The following is a 17,831-nucleotide window of genomic DNA, read 5'->3' as shown; positions in this document are numbered from 1 at the left end:
GAATGCCTTTAGCTCATGTATAGGAATCACAAGGTGATCTCAGCCAAACCTCAACGTAGCCCAGAAGAAGAGAAACACTGGCTGTCTTAGGAGACAAATTAGCACAAGGTACTATTTATGTAACATTTATCAACTGTGAAATTTTAAAAAATGGTTATAAATACAGTACTTGCAGCATAAACCGTTATTTGTTTTATTACACTAAGTTCCACTTAAAAGGACTCCATTCATGCAGGATGCTCTGTTTTGGTTGGCTGAGCAGTCAGATTTCTGTGCTTATAATTCATGTATTTACTTACTATGTGTATTGAGTGCACTCTCCTAATTCCAGTTGCCACAGCCTGACTGTAAATGCATATGTTTTTGTCATTCTTAACTATGTAATTCAGAACTTCAGCTGCCAAATTTGGTGCTAATATTCTCACATATGCAGTTCATGCTCTGCTCTTAAATAATTCCTTGTTTGCTGTCAGCAGCTTCTACCATGATATATAAAATGGTAGAATCAATTTAAAGAAAAATAACCTAAATTGTTAGCTAAATGGAGCTACAATGTGTTTTTCTTCTTGAAAATATTCCCTTTTCTATTATTTCCTTTATTTAGTAACTATAAACCCTGGTCAAGCAAAAAACATACACAGCATAACATTTTAAGTACCAGCAAACCACAAACAGCAGTGTTTTCAAGAAGAAAAAAAGGAAAATCTCAGTTTCATGCTAGACCATCCTTTGAGGCACTGTCATTTTAAGTGTGGAGGCATCAATTATTTCCCCTAGGCTGAAAGGTCTACATATATAAAGGTTCTATAGATCCACTAAGAAAATAAGCAACCATTTCTCTGTATCATTAAACACAACAGGATACTAGTCCTGAAACACCGGCAAAATTCTGAGTGTGAATATTAAGGTCTCATATTTCAGTTTCAAGTGAAATAGAGTTTTAGGCCGAAGAGGATTGAGACCATACTTGAAGTTGTCAACTGCATAATATTTCAAGGGTCAAAGACTAGCTCCATTTCAAAAGCCTGTAACCTTACAGTCTGAAGAAACCCTGTGGGTCTCCTAGTTCAATATGACACCCAAGGCAGGAATTTTTCCCCTAGCATCCCTGACAGACAGTCAGCCTCTGTTTCAATTACTCCAATGGGGGAGTTCTCAAGAGAAGGTTCCCAAGGGCTATGATGAAAGGCTAGAACCAGCCATTCAGACCTGGAGTAAGGCTCCAGTCAGTAAGCTCGCAAGATACAGACAGCATTATCAAACATTAAAACCAGACTTCCACAAGCAAGAATGCGATTCCGAACTGACTATCATAAGGATGCAATGTCTAAGACATGCAGACCCCAATTCTAGAGCCATCCAAGGTCTTTTCACTGGCCTAGGGAGTAGCTCCCACAATGAGGGAAGCAAGGTGGCTTTTCTCCGACTGATCTTTTTTTTTTTTTTTTTTTTTTAATGACTCTTTAAGGCTCACAGCAAGGCTTGATCAAGTCAGGGAGCATCAAATCCCTTCCTTCCAAAAACCAAGGCAAGGGACCCCCTGGTGGAAATGCTAAGGCTTAAAATACTCTTAACTTTGGTCTTAAATTCGTCACTACAGTAAATCAGAACATTTCGGGTTTTTCTTTTAAAGATGTGCATAGGCTATGCCGTAACCGAAGTTTGGTTGGTGCAGGGTGGATTTGGGGGGAGCGGTGTTTTAAGCGCAGCCCTTCATCCCGCCTTGAAGTCTGGCTTGATCCTCCCAGGAAAGGAGAGCGCGCGGGGCTGAGCTGCCAGCCGGTCCCCAGCCAGAGCCTGGGACGGAGCGGTCCGGCCCTTACCTGTCAATGCTTATCACGCACAGGGTCATGATCGAGGCCGTGCAGCACATGACGTCCATGGCGATGAAGACATTACAGAAAAAGTGGCCAAAGATCCACTTGCCCCCGATGAGGTCGGTGACGCTGACGAAGGGCATGACCGCCACAGCCACCGAGAGGTCGGCCAGCGCCAGGGACACGATCAGGTAGTTGGAAGGCTGGCGGAGCTTCTTGACGAAGCACACGGAGATCACCACCAGGCAGTTGCCCGCGATCGTCAGCAGCGTGATGAGCGTCAGGATGGAGCCGATCACAACTTTCTCGGCTCTGCCGTAGTTGATCTGTTCCCCACAGCCGGAGGCATTGTCCGGGGGCGCGTCCCAGGTGGGCGCCGGGCTGGCTGTCACCTCGCTCAGCAGGTGCGGCGCCCAGGAGCCCGCGCCTGGGTCGGCGCCACCGTCGGGGCTCAGGTCGGGCAGCCCGCGCCCCACTTCTGGCAGAAGGAAAGAGCGGAGGTGCCCGTAGAGGTCCGGGCGGCCGCTGCTGTTAACGTCCATCATCGCGCCGCCGTGTGCAGCTGCCCATGGAGCCGGCGCCCCCGCCACGCGCTCCGGCTGCCGGCCCCGGGGCTTCACCTCGCCGGTTCCGCTCCGCCCGGCCCAGCCATGGGGCCCGCGCCGACCGCTGGGGGGCGCCTGGCTCGGTCTCGGAGTCCCGCACTCCCCGGACCCCCGGCCGCCGCGGGTAACGCGGCAGCGCGGCCTCACGGGGACTCCCTGCGGGAGGCGCCTCGGCGCCCGACGGACGCCTGGGACGTGCGGAGTCGAGGGAGCTCGGGCCGGGCTCCGCCGGCAGCTCCACAGTTCGCAGCAACAGCTCGGCTGGGCCGAGAGCGCCCGGGCGGCAGCGGCAGCGGCAGAAGTTGCGAGTGCGCCCCGCCCCTCGCGCCCGCCGCCGCCGCCGCCGCCGCCGCCGCCGCCGCCGCCGCCGCTCCCCTGCGGCAGCCGCGCCGCGTCCCCGCCGCCGCCGCCGCCGCCGCCGCCGCCGCCGCCGCCGCCGCGGCCTCCGGCCGCTGCCCGCTCCCTCGCGCTCCTGGGACGGGATACCCAGGCTGGGCAGGGACCGCCGCCTCTCCCGCGCCTCCCTACTGTGAGGGGGCGGCGCTGCACGCGCCTCCCGGGATCCCGGGTCCCTTCGCCCGGGAAGCTGTCCATGCCGCATGATAGATACTCAGAACCACTCCGGCCGACCCCAGCCTCCGCACAGTAGTCAGCCACAGTTCAGTGGGGGCATTTTTCTTTTGTTAAGAGGCCTAATGAGCCAGCGGATGTTCGGGCTCATTGCGAAATGAAGAACCTAGAGGGGGATTTTATTTTTCTTAATTAAACAACAACAACAAAAACCTCTCTGAGCACTACACTAAGCAACAAATAGGTACTTCCATTTTCTATTTTGACCGCTTATGGGAAGAAGCGAAGACGGAAAAGAAGCAGTCGAATGGGGTGAGGGTGGGAGCTCCGAGAGGAGGAAGAAAGAAAAAAAGGAGGGAGGGGGATTCCTTAAGCCCCTGGCACCTAGGAGATGAGGATGCTCTGGGGACAAGGCCTCCAGGGGGTTACACCCGTTTGGACTAATCCTTCCTGGATGTCTAGAAACAGTCCTCTCCGCTCTGAAAATAGACCCTGATTGCCTTTATATTTAGACTTCAAAGCCTAATATATTGAAAAGAGAGTTAATTTTCCCGTAGCATTCTGGAAGTCTTACACATAAGCAAAGAAATGACCGGTTATACTCTTCTATAAAGGAATCCTGGAGGTGTATGTTGATTTAATACCTATTGGCTAAAATTCCCCTTGGTATCCAAACCCTGTCAGAGCAGCTGATTTTTATTATTTGTGAGACTTGCTTCATTCCATTTTGTTTGAAGGTTTCATTGGAAGCCAGCAGTGATTTCTTTAGTTTAAGACTCTAAAAATAATCAAATCTGTTTTCTTGTTAGGCCCTAGTGGATTATAAATAAGAAGAAAAGGAACAAAAACCTCAAAGTATATTGATCAGAGTGCTGAATAGTACTTTCATTCTTCAAGGTGGGTATTAGCCCTGTTTTTCCAGATAAGGAAGCTTGTTAGCTCTTGCAATCAGCTGGTAAGGAATAATTATGTTTCAAACCCAAGTTTATCTGATTACTATGCCCATATTCTTCCCTGTACACATTCAAAAAAAGTTTTAATGAAAAAAGAAAAGCCCTAATGGTGGGCCAATGTTCACAGCTCTTTCGCTGTGATCAACATTTCAGAGGCTCCTTTCTGCCTAGGATAAGCAAACCAATCCATTGAGTCAGAGGAAGAGTGGAAGATAATACCTACGCCACAAAGCAATATTATCTAATAGTTAAGAAGATGGAAGAGGAAATTTCTTCAACCTTACTTATGTTAGTTATTCTCTGTTTCGCTTTTCTTGGTTTCAGTTATCTGTGGTGAAGCATGGTCCGAAAATATTAAATGGAAAATTTCAGAAATAAACAATGTGTAAGTTGTCAATTGCACACTATTCTGAGTAGCGTGATGAAATCTCTCTCTGTCTTACCCAGGATATGAATCATCCCTTTTCCAACATATCCACACTGTATATGCCACCCACCATTAGTCACTTAGTAGCCCTCTCTCTTATCAGATTGAAAAAAAACATAGTATATATACGATTGGGTACTATCTGGGGTTTTAGGCATCCACTGGGGATCTTGGGAGATATCCCCTGAGGAAATCTCAGACAAAAGACAAATAGTTGGTTGCTGGAATGCATCTAAGAAACCATTTGTTCACCCTTCAGTGCAGAGGAGGAAATAGAGGCTGGGAGAAATTTTATAACTTATCCAAGATCATATGTGACTGCATTGAAATGTCTCCATTTTTTATTTTGAGGTTTGGAATTGTCCTAAAAATTCCTTTTAAAATTTAAAATTTAAAAATTCCTTTTAAAAATTCCTTCATGTAGTATATTCCCCAAGATACTTTTGACATTTTTTTCATTTTAACTTTTCAACTCATTTTAACTTACTTTGACTTTTGTATTCTTCCCCTTGAATACCCTAATCAGTTCAGCTTATATATTCTGTCTTGGCTCTGTCAAATAATATTCCACAGTAATTACACACAGATTTTGAAAATTAATTGTTTTCTTTGTATTTAAACATCTAGTCAATATGATTTACCACCTACACTCTTACAGCCTTCACGTAGCCCATTTATATTTCACAACAGCTTCTAGTTTTTGCTTTTGTCTTGTTTTAGTCCCTTTGGGATGCCATAACAAAAATATCATAGCCTGGGTGGCTTAACAACAAACATTTACCAAGATCAAGGCAACAGTAAATTCAGTGTCTGGTGAGGGACAATTTCCTGGCTTATAGACAGCCATCTTGCTGTGTCCTCACCTGGCAAAGGGGGTAGGAGAGCTCTCTGGGTCTCTCTTTTTTTTTTTTTTGAGACAGGGTCTTGCTCTGTCACCCAGGCTGGAGTGCAATGGCGCGATCTCATTTCACTGCAACCTCAACCTCCCAGGTTCAAGCGATTCTCCTGCCTCAGCTTCCCAAGTAGCTGGGATTACAGGCACATGCCACCACACCTGCCTAATTTTTGTATTGTTTTTAGTAGGGACCGGGTTTCACTATGTTGGCCAGGCTGGCCTCAAACTCTTAACCTCAAGTGATCCTCCTGCCTCAGCCTCCCAAAGTGCTGGGATTACAGGTGTGAGCCACCACGCCTGGCCTAGGGTCCCTTTTATGAGGGTACTAATCCCATTCAGGAGGGTTCTGCCCTCATGACTTAATCATCTCCTGAATCATCTTCCCTCTCCCATCTGACAAAGGCCTAATGTTCAGAATCTATAACTTGAAGGAACAAGCAAGAAACAAATAACCCCATTAAAAAGTGGGCAAAGGACACGAACAGACACTTCTCACCAGAAGACATACAGGTGGCCAGCAAACATGAAAAAATGCTCATCATCCCTAACCATCAGAGCAAATGTAAATCAAAACCACAATGAGATGCTCTCCCACACCTAATGCCATCACAATGGGGAGCAGGATTTCAACATACCAATTTTTTGGAGGAAACAAATGTTTATTCCATAACAACTTTTAAATTGTGTGACATATAAATACAACAAATAATCATTAAAGTACTATTTTTTAAATTACTACCTCCTTCATTGTCAATATAGCATCAAGTCCAAGCTCCCTTTTTTATAGAACAGTCACCTCTGTTATATTATCCCTAGTGATGGCTGAGTGTATTTCCTAAGAGTTGCTAGGTTTTTAATTTATAAGCTGTCACAATGCATAAACATAGTTATTGAAAATCTCGGCTTCTGCAGCATTACTTTGCTTATGTTGAGTTTAAATTTCATCTATCATTGTGTTATTCCAAAATCCTGACAGAGCAATCTGGAATTCTTTCAGTTTCCCTTTAACCTTCACTAACAAATAATTGTGTCCTCATAAAAATGCCAAAATCTAGTGTATACTTTTCCATAATTTTCTCACAAAGAAATGCTAAAGATATAGCTTCACAAAATATTCATGAAATATCTAAATATTCATCTAAATTTGTTGTTTGTTCTGCCCTTAGTTTTCTGGTGTTTAAAAGCCATATCAAGGTGTTGCTTCCTTCTTCCCTCCTGCTGCCCACCCACTCTTCGACAGTTATACCAGAGACAGTAAGTAAAGTGTTGGCATCTAAATCAAATCATGTCTTTAGTTTTTATCCCTTTTATTCCTTGCATTTAAAAACATTACTGCATTTAGGAGTACTAATTATTATCTATACTCTCATTGCCTACAATAGCATTCTCATAAGATTGTCAGTGAGGGCACCTGAGAATACAGCTTTCTGAGGTTTCCAACTGGCAATCTCCTGCTCTAAGAACTGCTCTGGGGGAGTGCAGAAGAGCTGTGGAGTCCTACAGCATAGTTATTGTCTTTTTATCAGCCCTTCTTCCCTCTAGGTACTCATCTAGCTCATCTAAATGCATATGTTTAATCCCATCTATGAAAACCCACACATATCCCTCCATAGGACATAAACTTAGGATAGTTTGTTTTCCCATAAACCGTCATACCCTGACAACCTAGATGTACTTTAAGAAGCATGAATAAGGCTTCCTAAGCCATAGCATTCATTGGCAACTCACTAGTCACTCAAGCATGCTGATATCATGTCTATTAGGGGTCTGATGGCCTCCCATGCCCAGTGCAGTGGACTTCCAAAGGGCTACTCTTTCATTTCTCCAAATTTTTCAGTCTCTCACATTTGTACCCCATTTCCTCAATCAACTAAACTAATTATCTGGGTGTCTCTTGCCCCCAGAATTGGGTGAGAAAAGACTAGGAAAACTAGAATGCTTAGACAGTATAGCACTAAGAGTATTGTATATAAATACCCAGATACTACCCTGTGGCCATTATTGGGGCTACAGATCACTAATACAGAGAACACACATGCTAGAGACAGGGACTCAAATCCATCAACACAGACATTTTTGAGGCCCAGTTAGGATAAAAGCAGTCTGGGACACTTGAATGTCTCCTCAGTGACAGCACCCCTCGCCATAGTTAATTTCATTCTTTCTAGGCTTTTAAAGCACTTTTAAATTATCTTTATTATAGTACTTACTGTTGCATCATGCTTCATATTTCCATGACTGTCTTCCCCATTAGACTGTGAACTTATCAAAGGTAGGGATATTTCCTTACTCCTGCCATATACTAGGTGTTCAATAAACATTAGTCAGTTGAACTGAGTGTAGAGTAATGCCTATAACCGAGAATCATTCATGTTTTAAAGTAGTTCTTCAGCCTAAAAGTGAATTGTGAGTTTTGTTTTAATTTAGACATACTAAAAATAAGTACATTTTTTCTTTGATTCTTTCCATTTAGAAAATTTTCATTCTCTTTACAAAATAAATGTAACCTTTAAAAAGTTTCCTCCAAACAAGATAAATGAAAAATCAGACAACAGCTACATCCAAGAGCCCTTACTTGTTTTATTAATCACTCAATTTTTCTTAACCAGGACTGTTTTCGAAATGTATGTGGTGCATGCATACCCCCTAGTGGGGAATCTATTCAGCAGTGCAAATTCCACAGAGACAACTTTCATGGAAAGTTTTTATCAATGAACAAATTTGACATTGTCAGCTCCCAATCCTTCCTGAAAGAGTTCTAATGAGAAGAAAATTTAAATTCCTCAATTAAAAAGTAGATTAAAGTAGCAATCATTCATTGGGTCAACATTAATTAATGAGTGTCTAATGCAAACCAGGTATTGTTTTAGGAGCTCTGTTTTAAAAGGACACATTAAGTTTGAGATACTATTGGATTATTCAAGTGGAGATGTCAGCTATGCAGACAATTTCAGGGGAAAATCTCCCAAGAGGAAAAGTAGTTACAGAAGAGTCCTGAGGATTTAACCGTGGGATGCACCAACATCCTGAGATCTTGGAGAGGAAAAGAAACCAACAAAGACTGAGAATGAGGGGGCAGTCAGGCAGGAGAAGAACCAAGATAAATTGGATATTTAAAGTCAAGGGAAGAAAATGTTTCAAGGGGGTAGAAATTGACTGAGTTAAGTGCAAAGTAAGGCAAGAACTGTTTCAGTGCAATGGTAGGGGTAAAACAGATTGGAATGGATTCAAGAGATCAAAAGAGAGAACATGGCAATTCAGAAGGTGGACAACTTTTGGAGTAGTTTTACTCAAAAGGGTAACCAGTAATTGGGGCAAAATCTAGAGAGATTTATGGTATTTCAAGATAATCAAAATAGAAGGTAGGCTTTCATTGAAGAAGTGATAGGATACATCTTATTCTACAGTTTTAGAATTTTATGAATCCTTCTGTATTCAACAAAATGATATCTTAAAGTAAAATTACATTCACAGTCATATCCCATTTCTAGGAAAAACTATGCCTAATCCTTTATTTTATTTTATTTTATTGGTTGAGACTTTTTTTCTCGAGATGGAGTCTCGCTCTATCGCCTAGGCTGGAGTGCAGTGGTGCGATCTTGCCTCAATGAAACTCTTCCTCCCGGGCTCAAGCCCCTCTCCCTGCCTCAGCCTCCTGAGATGCTGGGATTACAGGCTCCTGCCACCACACCTGGCTAATTTTTGTATTTTTAAGTAGAGATGGGGTTTCGCCATGTTGGCCAGGCTGGTCTTGAACCACTGACCTCAGGTGATCCACCTGCCTTGACCTCCCAAAGTGTTGGGATTACAAGTGTGAGCCACTGCACCCAGCCTGATCCATTCTTTTAGTCATTCAATAAGCATGCCCTAGCTACATATTAATAGGCACTGTGCTAAGTGCTGGGGTCGATAAATAAGGCAGGTTATCTGCTCTGCAGATGTTCATTGGTAGAAGAGACAGACGAGTAAATAATTACAGTACAATGTGAAGTCTCCTAATATAGGTATGAACCAAAGGTATGAGAGCCCAGAGGAAAGAGGTATTAGCCCTGCTTGGAAAGACCAAAAAATTCACAGAGCTAACATATCAGCTCAAGTAGAAAGTTCATTAGAAGACTGAAGGAAAGGAGAATGCAATGCTGACAGGGTCCATAAGCACATGGAAGACTTGCCATAGCTGTGGAAAATGGCAAGGGTAGACTTGTTGGGGAAGATCACAAAGAAACCCGTGTGCCATGCAAGGTAGGTATGAGTTTTACTCTGCGCAAGAAGGGTCACACTATTTTTCTAAAATAAGTTGTTGACTGACACTAATTGTTCAATAACACATTTAAATGTTTTTTCAAATACTTAAAAATCTAAAAATGATTCTTAGCTTGCGAGGCATACAAAAACAGGTGGCAGACCGGATTTCACCCATGGACAATAGTTTGCTAATCTCCAATTTAGACTAACTACTGGCAAGATATTTGTAAAATTCTAGTGTTCCAATATTATCAAGTTGTCAATACAATGCACTGCTGTTCAAAAACTTCCTTTTGTAGTTTTTATTCGTACTAGCAGTAGCAATTAAAAAAGGCAAATTAAGTAATATCATCATCAAGTCTAAGGGTTTAAATCAGAGTGTCTTTTTTGGATCATAGTCTTCGACTTCACAATTTTGTGCTGTAATATAGGGTTAGTCCATAAGTTTCATATCTGGAAACCAGTATCAGTTCAAAAAATGAGCTAGATCATTCCTACCCGGATGAGTTTCCCAAAGATATAAGTTTGTTATATATGAATAAATCTGTTTATATTATTTTTTTAAGGGACAGGGGTTATATCATCAACCACAAGAACCAAATCTTTGATTCAGCCGTCACTGGTGAGCCAAGATGGATATTTTAAACTTGATGACATTAATAAGCAAATTTCTTTCGGCAGCTCAAAATTCAGTTCTCAACATCCACTATAGCTATTTGGAGCATGAACTGTGTGGGCCATGGTTAATGCCTTAGCTATTATTTGTATGGCTTTTAAATTTAGAGCTCAAAGTGGTTTCTTGTTAATGGTACAATAAATTGGCTTAAATTCTGTGTCTTGACAAAATCTTGTCACATCGTGCTTATATTTCATAAGTCTGATGGTAACCACTGACCCCTACTGGAGTCCCATCTGTAGCCATGGTTACCAATTCTGAAAAGTGTACTTTAAAGTTCTAAAAAAAAAAAAAAAAAAAAACCTCTTCTCCATACACAAAAATAAGCCACTTCCTAATGTGCCTTTTTGAAGCACCATTTCCAAAAAAAATTTTTAGTCATTTCAAAATACTCTCCAACACAAATAGCTTTTAGGTTTCTATACACTTATCAGCTGCAATGAAAAAATGCCAGAAATAACTTAGGTTTTTTCATATAGCTTGTCTTGCAAGCTCTAAGCCATATTTACAACATACTGAGCAGTAAAAGCTACAGATATTACATTTGTAAATGTTAGTTTCTGTTTAGGACTTGTGCTTTCTTTTGCCTCCAATAAACTTTCTTTTTAAACTTGCCCTTGATACAAAGTTTTTGTTGCCTGAGCAATTTTTTTTCACTTAATATGCAACCATTTCTAGACAGCATCACTGTGAAAGTTAATTTTATGTTTCAACTTGACTGGGCCATGGGGTGCACAGATATTTGGTCAAACATTATCCTGGGTGTGTCTGTGAGCATGTTTCTGGAGGAGACTGACATTTGAATAGGTAGACTGAGAAAAGCAGATTGCCCTCCCTAATGTGGGTGGGCCTCATCCAATCAGTTGAAGGCCTGAACAGAAAGCTGATTGTCCCCTGAGAAAGGGAAGATTCCTTTTGCCTGACTGCCTTTGATCTGGAACATCAGCTTTTCCCTGCCTTTGGGCTCAAATGGAAATGTCAGCTCTTTCTTGAGCCAGCCTACCTGGAACTACACCATCAGCAATCCTGGTTCTTGGGCCTTTAAACTCAGACCAGAACTACACCATCAGCTGCCTTGGATCTCTAGCTTGCTGACTGCAGATCTTAGGACTTGTCAGCCTCCAGAATCACTTGAGCTAATTTCTTAAAATAAATCTCTGTCTCTTGCTGTCACTCTTCACACACACACAAACACATGTTGATTCTTTTTCTCTGGAGAATCCTAATACCATCCTTTATTCTATTTCTTTTTTAAAAATCCTGTTGAAATTTCAGTCCTCTTCTTTACATCTAAGTCTATCATCATGCACCTTTTCCCTATACCAGTCATAATTCTTCCTTTGATTTCTTTCATAATGGCTCCTTAAATTGTATTTTTTTAAAAAATCGGCACACTTTGCATCTTAAAGAGGTAGGACTACTCTTTATTTTCACAATCGAGCATGTTCTTTTGCAAATTTTTGTAAATACAAGGCTACATCTGTTTCATTTTCCAATTTTTAATAGAAACATGGGTGTAAAAAAATTTCACTGTCATTTACCCGCACTTCAAAAGAAAACTAGTATTGCAAGCAGGGGCAGATTACCCCAGCACAGAAAGTGGACAAATTTTTATGATATCAGGTCAGTAACAAGAGTTTCTGAGGGAAGGTAAGAAGATGAGGAAGGAATTACTGTGAGCTGTGAGCAGCTCCCTGGATTGGTGATGTCCTGTGGAGTGCCACTAGAGTTCTAGGTTTAGCAATTAGCCCCTCTAGTCTGCTTTATGAGGGCTTCTGGGAAAGGCTGGGCAGATGGTTCACTGCACAAACTTCCAGATATGTGATGAATAGGGCAACTGTAATGTCAGCCTGGAGTTAAGGCATCTTCTTTTTAGTCTCCCCAAGAGCTCCTATAAGTGTCCCATCATGTGGGACACAGAGGATGGTTCTGTTTCAGTTGCTGGTGTATTATACTAGTGCACCATGTGCACAGTTCAGTGAATTTCTGCCCAGGTGATTAAATAATACATCCAACAGTGCCACAATTCTGTTGATATGGGAACAAAGTCAAACGAGAGGCCATGAGTTCATTTATTCAATCAGTTACTTTCGGCTGAGTACCACCTACTTTGTGCCAGCTCTGGATATACCCTCAACACCATAGATCTCTGCCTCATGTATGTTCCTCTTCCACTTCGTGTGTCAAAATTTAATTCAAGCATTACTCCCTCAAGGTAACTGCCCTTTTTCCTCTTCAGATCTCCCAAACTTCCCCCCTCAGTCTGGGAGATAAATCTCTGCTTTGTGCTCCCAATACATCTGGCTAAATCATTTTATAATACGGTTTTCTTGCCTGGCTCCCCCTCAGCCTTAAGCTGCAAGAGGACAGGGGTTGGGTGGGGCATTTTTCAGTTCACTCAGGAGGGGTGAATGAAATAAAAGTAGGATAAGGCCAAAGACTAATCAAACACACACCCAAGCCCACATACAGCCCAAAAAAGAGAGCTCTTCTGGGAGGATGAGAAGGGCCCAATGATTGCGTTGGATGTGAAAAACCATCCTCTTTTTCTAGGCTTCCCGCAGAAGAAGAAATGACTCAAGAGCCATCCTATCTGAGCCCGGGACTTCTCCTCGATATAATGGGAATAACAATATCTCTCTTATTGGCTATTGTAAGGATCAAATCAGATAACTGATGTAAAATGCTTATCATAATTATACAGTACTTTTTTCTTTTTTGAGACGGAGTTTCACTCTTGTTGCCCAGGCTGGAGTGCAATGGTGCGATCTCTGCTCACTGTAACCTCTGCCTCCCAGGTTCAAGAAATTCTACTGCCTCAGCCTCCCAAGTAGCTGGGATTTTTAAGAGACAGGTCTCATTCTGTCACCCACACAAGGGTGCAGTGGTGCAATCCATAGCTCATTGTATAATAACATGGAACTCCTGGGCTCAAGGGATCCTCCCACCTCAGCCTCCCCAGTAATTCAGACTACAGGTGTGTGCCACCACTTTGGGCTAATTTATTTTTTGTAGAGACAGGGTCTCACTTTGTTGCCCACGCCAGTCTTGAATTGGCTTCAAACGATTCTCCTGCCTCAGCCTCCCAAAGTGCTGGGATTACAGGTGTGAGCCACCGCTCCCAGTCTCATACAGTACTATTATCTTCCAGTCAGAAATTTCTATGGTCTTCTTCAAGGTGCAGATACTTGTTGCCATAGCCATCCCTTCAGGCGAACTTCTGACCCCTCTTCCCTGTTCATCTCCCCTATTCTGTCTTGTCTTTTTCTTCTTCTCACTTCTGTCTCCCCTCTTCCACTTCTTTCGTTTCCTTCCTTCTCTCTTCCTACTTCTCCTTTCCTCCACTCTCCTCTCTGGTCTCCTTTCTCTTCTTTTCTCTTCTTCTCCTCCTCCCTCCCCAACAACTCTCATCTCTGCTTGCTTTGCTCAGGAAGCAGTACACTAGGCAAGAACTGAAACAAATTGCCTCCATCCACATGTAGTTCTACCACTACTAATGCCTTAGTTTTCTCAGATATAAAAAATGGATATTGATTTTAAAAACAAAATAACAAAAAGTAAAAAACAGTACTTCTGCAAGTCTAGATCTGAAAACAGTAATAAAACAAAAATAAAAAACAGCATTTAACACACAGCTGCTTTGAAAATAAGATACATACATAAGTACTTAGCAAGTTCGCTGGCCTTCAGTATAGTGCTAAATACTGATTGTTATCTATTCCTATTCTGTCTTACCTTTTCTCTTCCTCTTCACCCAGGCTTAGGGTGCAGAGAAGAAAATAAGTTTATATGGTACAGCAAAAGTTCTGTGACTTTCAAAGAAGCCCACTTTAGTCTCATACTAGCATCAAATAATTAAACAGTCTCCTAGCCAGAGCAATTAGGCAAGAAAAAGAAATAAAAGGCATCCAAATTGGAAAGGAGGAACTCAAATCATTCCTGTTTGCAGACAACATGATCTTATACATGGAAAACCCTAAAGGCTCCACCAAAAAACTCCACCATTTAAAACTAGCAAGTAAATTCAGTGAAGTTGCAGGATACAAAATTGACATACAAAAAGTCAGTAGCATTCTGTATGCTAACAGGGAACTATCTAAAAAAAATCAAGAAAACAATTCCATTTACAATAGCTACAAAAAAGATACCTAGGAATAAACTTAACCAAGAAGGTGAAAGATCTCTACAATAAAAACTATAAAATATTAAGGAAATAAAGATGACACAAATAAGTGGAAAGATATCCCATGTTCATGAACTGAAATAATTAATATTGTTGAAGTAGACATACTATCCAGAATGATCTACAGATTCCATGCAATCCCTATGAAAATACCAATGACATTCCTCACAGAAATATTTTTTAAAATCCTGAAGTTTGTGTGGAACCACAAAAGTCCTCAAACAGCAAGAGCAGTCCTGAGCAAAAAGAGAAAAGCTGGAGATATCACAAAGCCTGACTTAAAAATATGCTACAAAGCTATAGTACCCTAAACAGCATGGTACTGGCAGAAAAACAGACATATAGACCAATAATAACAGAATAGAGAGATCAGAAATAAATTCATGCACCTATAGCCAACTGATTTTTTAAACAGATACCCAAAACTCACATTGGGGAATAGACAGTCTCTTTAATGAGTCATGCTGGGAAATTGGATATTAACATGCAGAAGAATGAGACTAGACCCCTACCCCTCACCATATTAAAAAATCAACTCCAAACAGATCAAAGACTTAAATGTAAGAACTGAAACTATAACACTACTATAAGAAAACAGAAGTGCTTCATGACAAGCCTTGGGCTGGGCAAAGATTTTTTTAAATAAGACTTCAAAAGCACAGCCAACAAAAGCAAAAATAGACAAATGGGATTACATCAAACTAAAAAGTCTCTGCACAACAAAGGAAAACTTTAAAAGTGTCAACAGACAATGAAGATATTTGGAAACTATGCATCTTACAAGGGCTTATATACAGAATATATAAGGAACTGAAACAACAACAACAACAAAGCTAAAATAAATAACCCATTAAAAATGGGCAACTTGGCCAGGCACGATGGCTCACACCTATGACATCAGCACTTTGGGAGGCTGAGGTGGGATCACTTGAGGCCAGGAGTTTAAGACCAGTCTCAGCAACATATTAAGAGTATTGCTATAAAAGGAAGTTTAAAAAATTATCTGGGCATGCATATAGCCAAGACAATCCTAAGCAAAAAAAGCAAAGCTAGAGACATCACTCTACCCAACCTCAAACTATACTACAAGGCTACAGTAACCGAAACAGCATGGTATTGGTACAAAAACAGACACATAGACCAATAGAACAGAATAGAGATCTCAGAAATAAGACTGCACATCTACAACCATCTGATCTTCGAGAAACCTGACAAAAACAAGCAATGGGGAAAGGATTCCCTATTTAATAAACAGTGCTGGGAAAATTGGCTAGCCATATGCAGAAAATTGAAACTGGACCCCTTCCTCACACTTCATACAAAAATTAACTCGTTTGTTTGTTTTGTTTGTTTATTAAAATTAACTCATTTGGATTAAAGACTTAAATGTAAAATGCAAAACTATAAAAACCCTAGAAGAAAATCTAGGCAATACCATTCAGGACATAAGCATAGGCAAAGATTTCATGAAGAAAACGTCAAAAGCAATTGCAACAAAAGCAAACATTGACAAATGGGATCTAATTAAACTAAAGAGCTCATGTACAGCAAAAGAAACTATTATCAGAGTGAACAGGCAACCTACAGAATGGGAGAAAATGTTTTCAGTCTATTCTTCTGACAAAGGTCTAATACCCAGAAGCCACAAGGCACTTAAACAAATTTACAAGAAAAAAACAACCCCATTAAAAAGTGGGCAAAGGACATGAACAGACACTTCTCAAAAGAAGACATTCATGCAGCCAACAAATGTATGAAAAAAAGCTCAACATCACGGATCATTAGAGAAATGCAAATCAAAACCACAGTGAGATACCGTCTCATGGCAGTCAGAATGGTAATTACTAAAAAGTCAGGAAACAACAGGTGCTGGTGAGGCTGAGGAGAAATAGGAAGGCTTTTACACTGTTGGTGGAAGTGTAAATTAGTTCAACTGTTGTGGAAGACAATGTGGCAATTCCTCAAAGACCTAGAAGCAGAAATACCATTTGACCCAGCAATCCCATTACTGGGTATAAACCCAAAGGAATATAAATCATTCAATTATAAAAATACATGCACATATATGTTCATTGCAGCACTATTCCCAATAGCAAAGCCATGAAATCAACCCAAATGCCCATCAATCATAGACTGGATTAAAAAAATGTGGTACATATACACCATGGGATACTATGCAGCCATAAAATGTAATGAGATCATGTTCTTTGCAGGGACGTGGATGGAGCTGGAAGCCATTATCCTCAGCAAACTAACACAGGAACAGAAAATTAAATACTGTGTGTTCTCACTTATAAGTGGGAGCTAAACAATGAGAACACATGGACCAGGGAGGGAAACAACACACACTGGGGCCTGTTGGGGGTGCAGGGGGAGGAAGAGCATCAGGATAAATAGCTAAGGTATGTGGGGCTTAATACCTAAGTGATGAGTTGATAGGCGCGGCAAACCACCATGGCACAGGTTTACCTGCGTAACAAACCTGCACGTCCTGCACGTGTATCCTGGAACTTAAATTTAATTTAATTTTAAAAAATTATCTGGACACAGTGGTATATACCTGTAGTCCAAGCTACTCAGGAGGCTGTGGTAGAGGAATTGCTTGAGGCCAGGCGTCTGAGGCTGCAGTGAGCCATTATGAAGCCACTGAATTCCAGCCTGGGTGACAAAGGATCCTGTCTCAAAAAAAAAAAAAGACTTTAACAGGCACTTCTCAAAGGAAGTCGTACAAATGGCCAACAGGTATATGAAAAAATCATCAGCTTCACTAATCATAAAGGAAATGCAAATCAAAACCACAATGAGATACCACCTCACTCCAGTTACAATGACTATTATCAAAACAATAAATGAAAATAAGTGTTGGTGAGGATGTAGAGAAAAAGGAACACTTACTGTTGGTGGAAATGTAAACTAGTATAGCCATTATGAAAAATGGTAGATGTTCCTCAAAAAATTAAAAATAGAACTACCATATAACCTGAAAGTTGCACTACTGGGTGTATAATCCAAAGAGAGTGAAATCAGTATGTCAAAGAGATATCTGCACTCCCATGTTTATTGCAACGCTATTCACAATAGCCAATATATGGAATCAACCTACATGTCTAACAACGAATGAATGGGTAATGAAAATGTGGTATACACATAATGACATACTATTCAGCCATTAAAAAAGTATGAAATCCTGTCATTTGGGATAACATGGATGACACTATCTTAAGTGGAATAAGCTAGACACAGAAAGACAAATACTGCATAATCTCACTCATGTGAAATCTGAAAAAAATTAATTTGATAGAAGTCTAGAAAGTAAATAGTAGAACAATGGTTAACAGACTAGGGAAGGATTGGGGCAGGAGGATGGGGAGAGGTTGGTCAACAGGTACAAAGTTAGATAGGAGGAATAAGTTCTGATGTTGTATTGCACAGAAGGTGACTATGATTAACAGTAAGGTTT

The 17,831-nt window shown here is 41.2% G+C and overlaps 1 protein-coding gene and 1 long non-coding RNA gene across 6 annotated transcripts in view; one reads left to right on the top strand and one right to left on the bottom strand.

Annotated features, from left to right (window-relative positions):
• Positions 1 to 2,734, bottom strand: part of HTR7 (5-hydroxytryptamine receptor 7) — a 112,479-nt gene extending 109,745 nt beyond the window's left edge. For 3 of the 5 annotated variants that reach the window (XM_055274243.2, XM_055274246.2, XM_063637872.1), the window contains exon 1: positions 1,824 to 2,473. In XM_055274243.2, coding sequence (XP_055130218.1) covers positions 1,824 to 2,362 — 539 coding nt within the window. In that variant the 5' untranslated portion in view covers positions 2,363 to 2,473. Of the gene's footprint in view, positions 1 to 1,823 lie in introns of all 5 variants that reach the window. The other 2 variants (XM_055274244.1, XM_055274245.1) reach the window with 1 other exon arrangement.
• Positions 2,735 to 2,926: 192 nt separating this feature from the next.
• LOC134736392 (uncharacterized) lies at positions 2,927 to 6,518 on the top strand. Its single transcript, XR_010120393.1, has 3 exons — positions 2,927 to 3,236; positions 3,802 to 3,889; positions 6,434 to 6,518. It is a non-coding gene; the product is annotated as an uncharacterized lncRNA (long non-coding RNA).
• Positions 6,519 to 17,831: the final 11,313 nt, after the last annotated feature.

The sequence above is a fragment of the Symphalangus syndactylus genome, chromosome 4, assembly GCF_028878055.3.
Source record: "Symphalangus syndactylus isolate Jambi chromosome 4, NHGRI_mSymSyn1-v2.1_pri, whole genome shotgun sequence".
NCBI classification, from domain to species: Eukaryota; Metazoa; Chordata; class Mammalia; order Primates; family Hylobatidae; genus Symphalangus; species Symphalangus syndactylus.
Note: the sequence above shows the minus strand (reverse complement) of the source record. Positions and strands in the feature narration are given on the sequence as shown.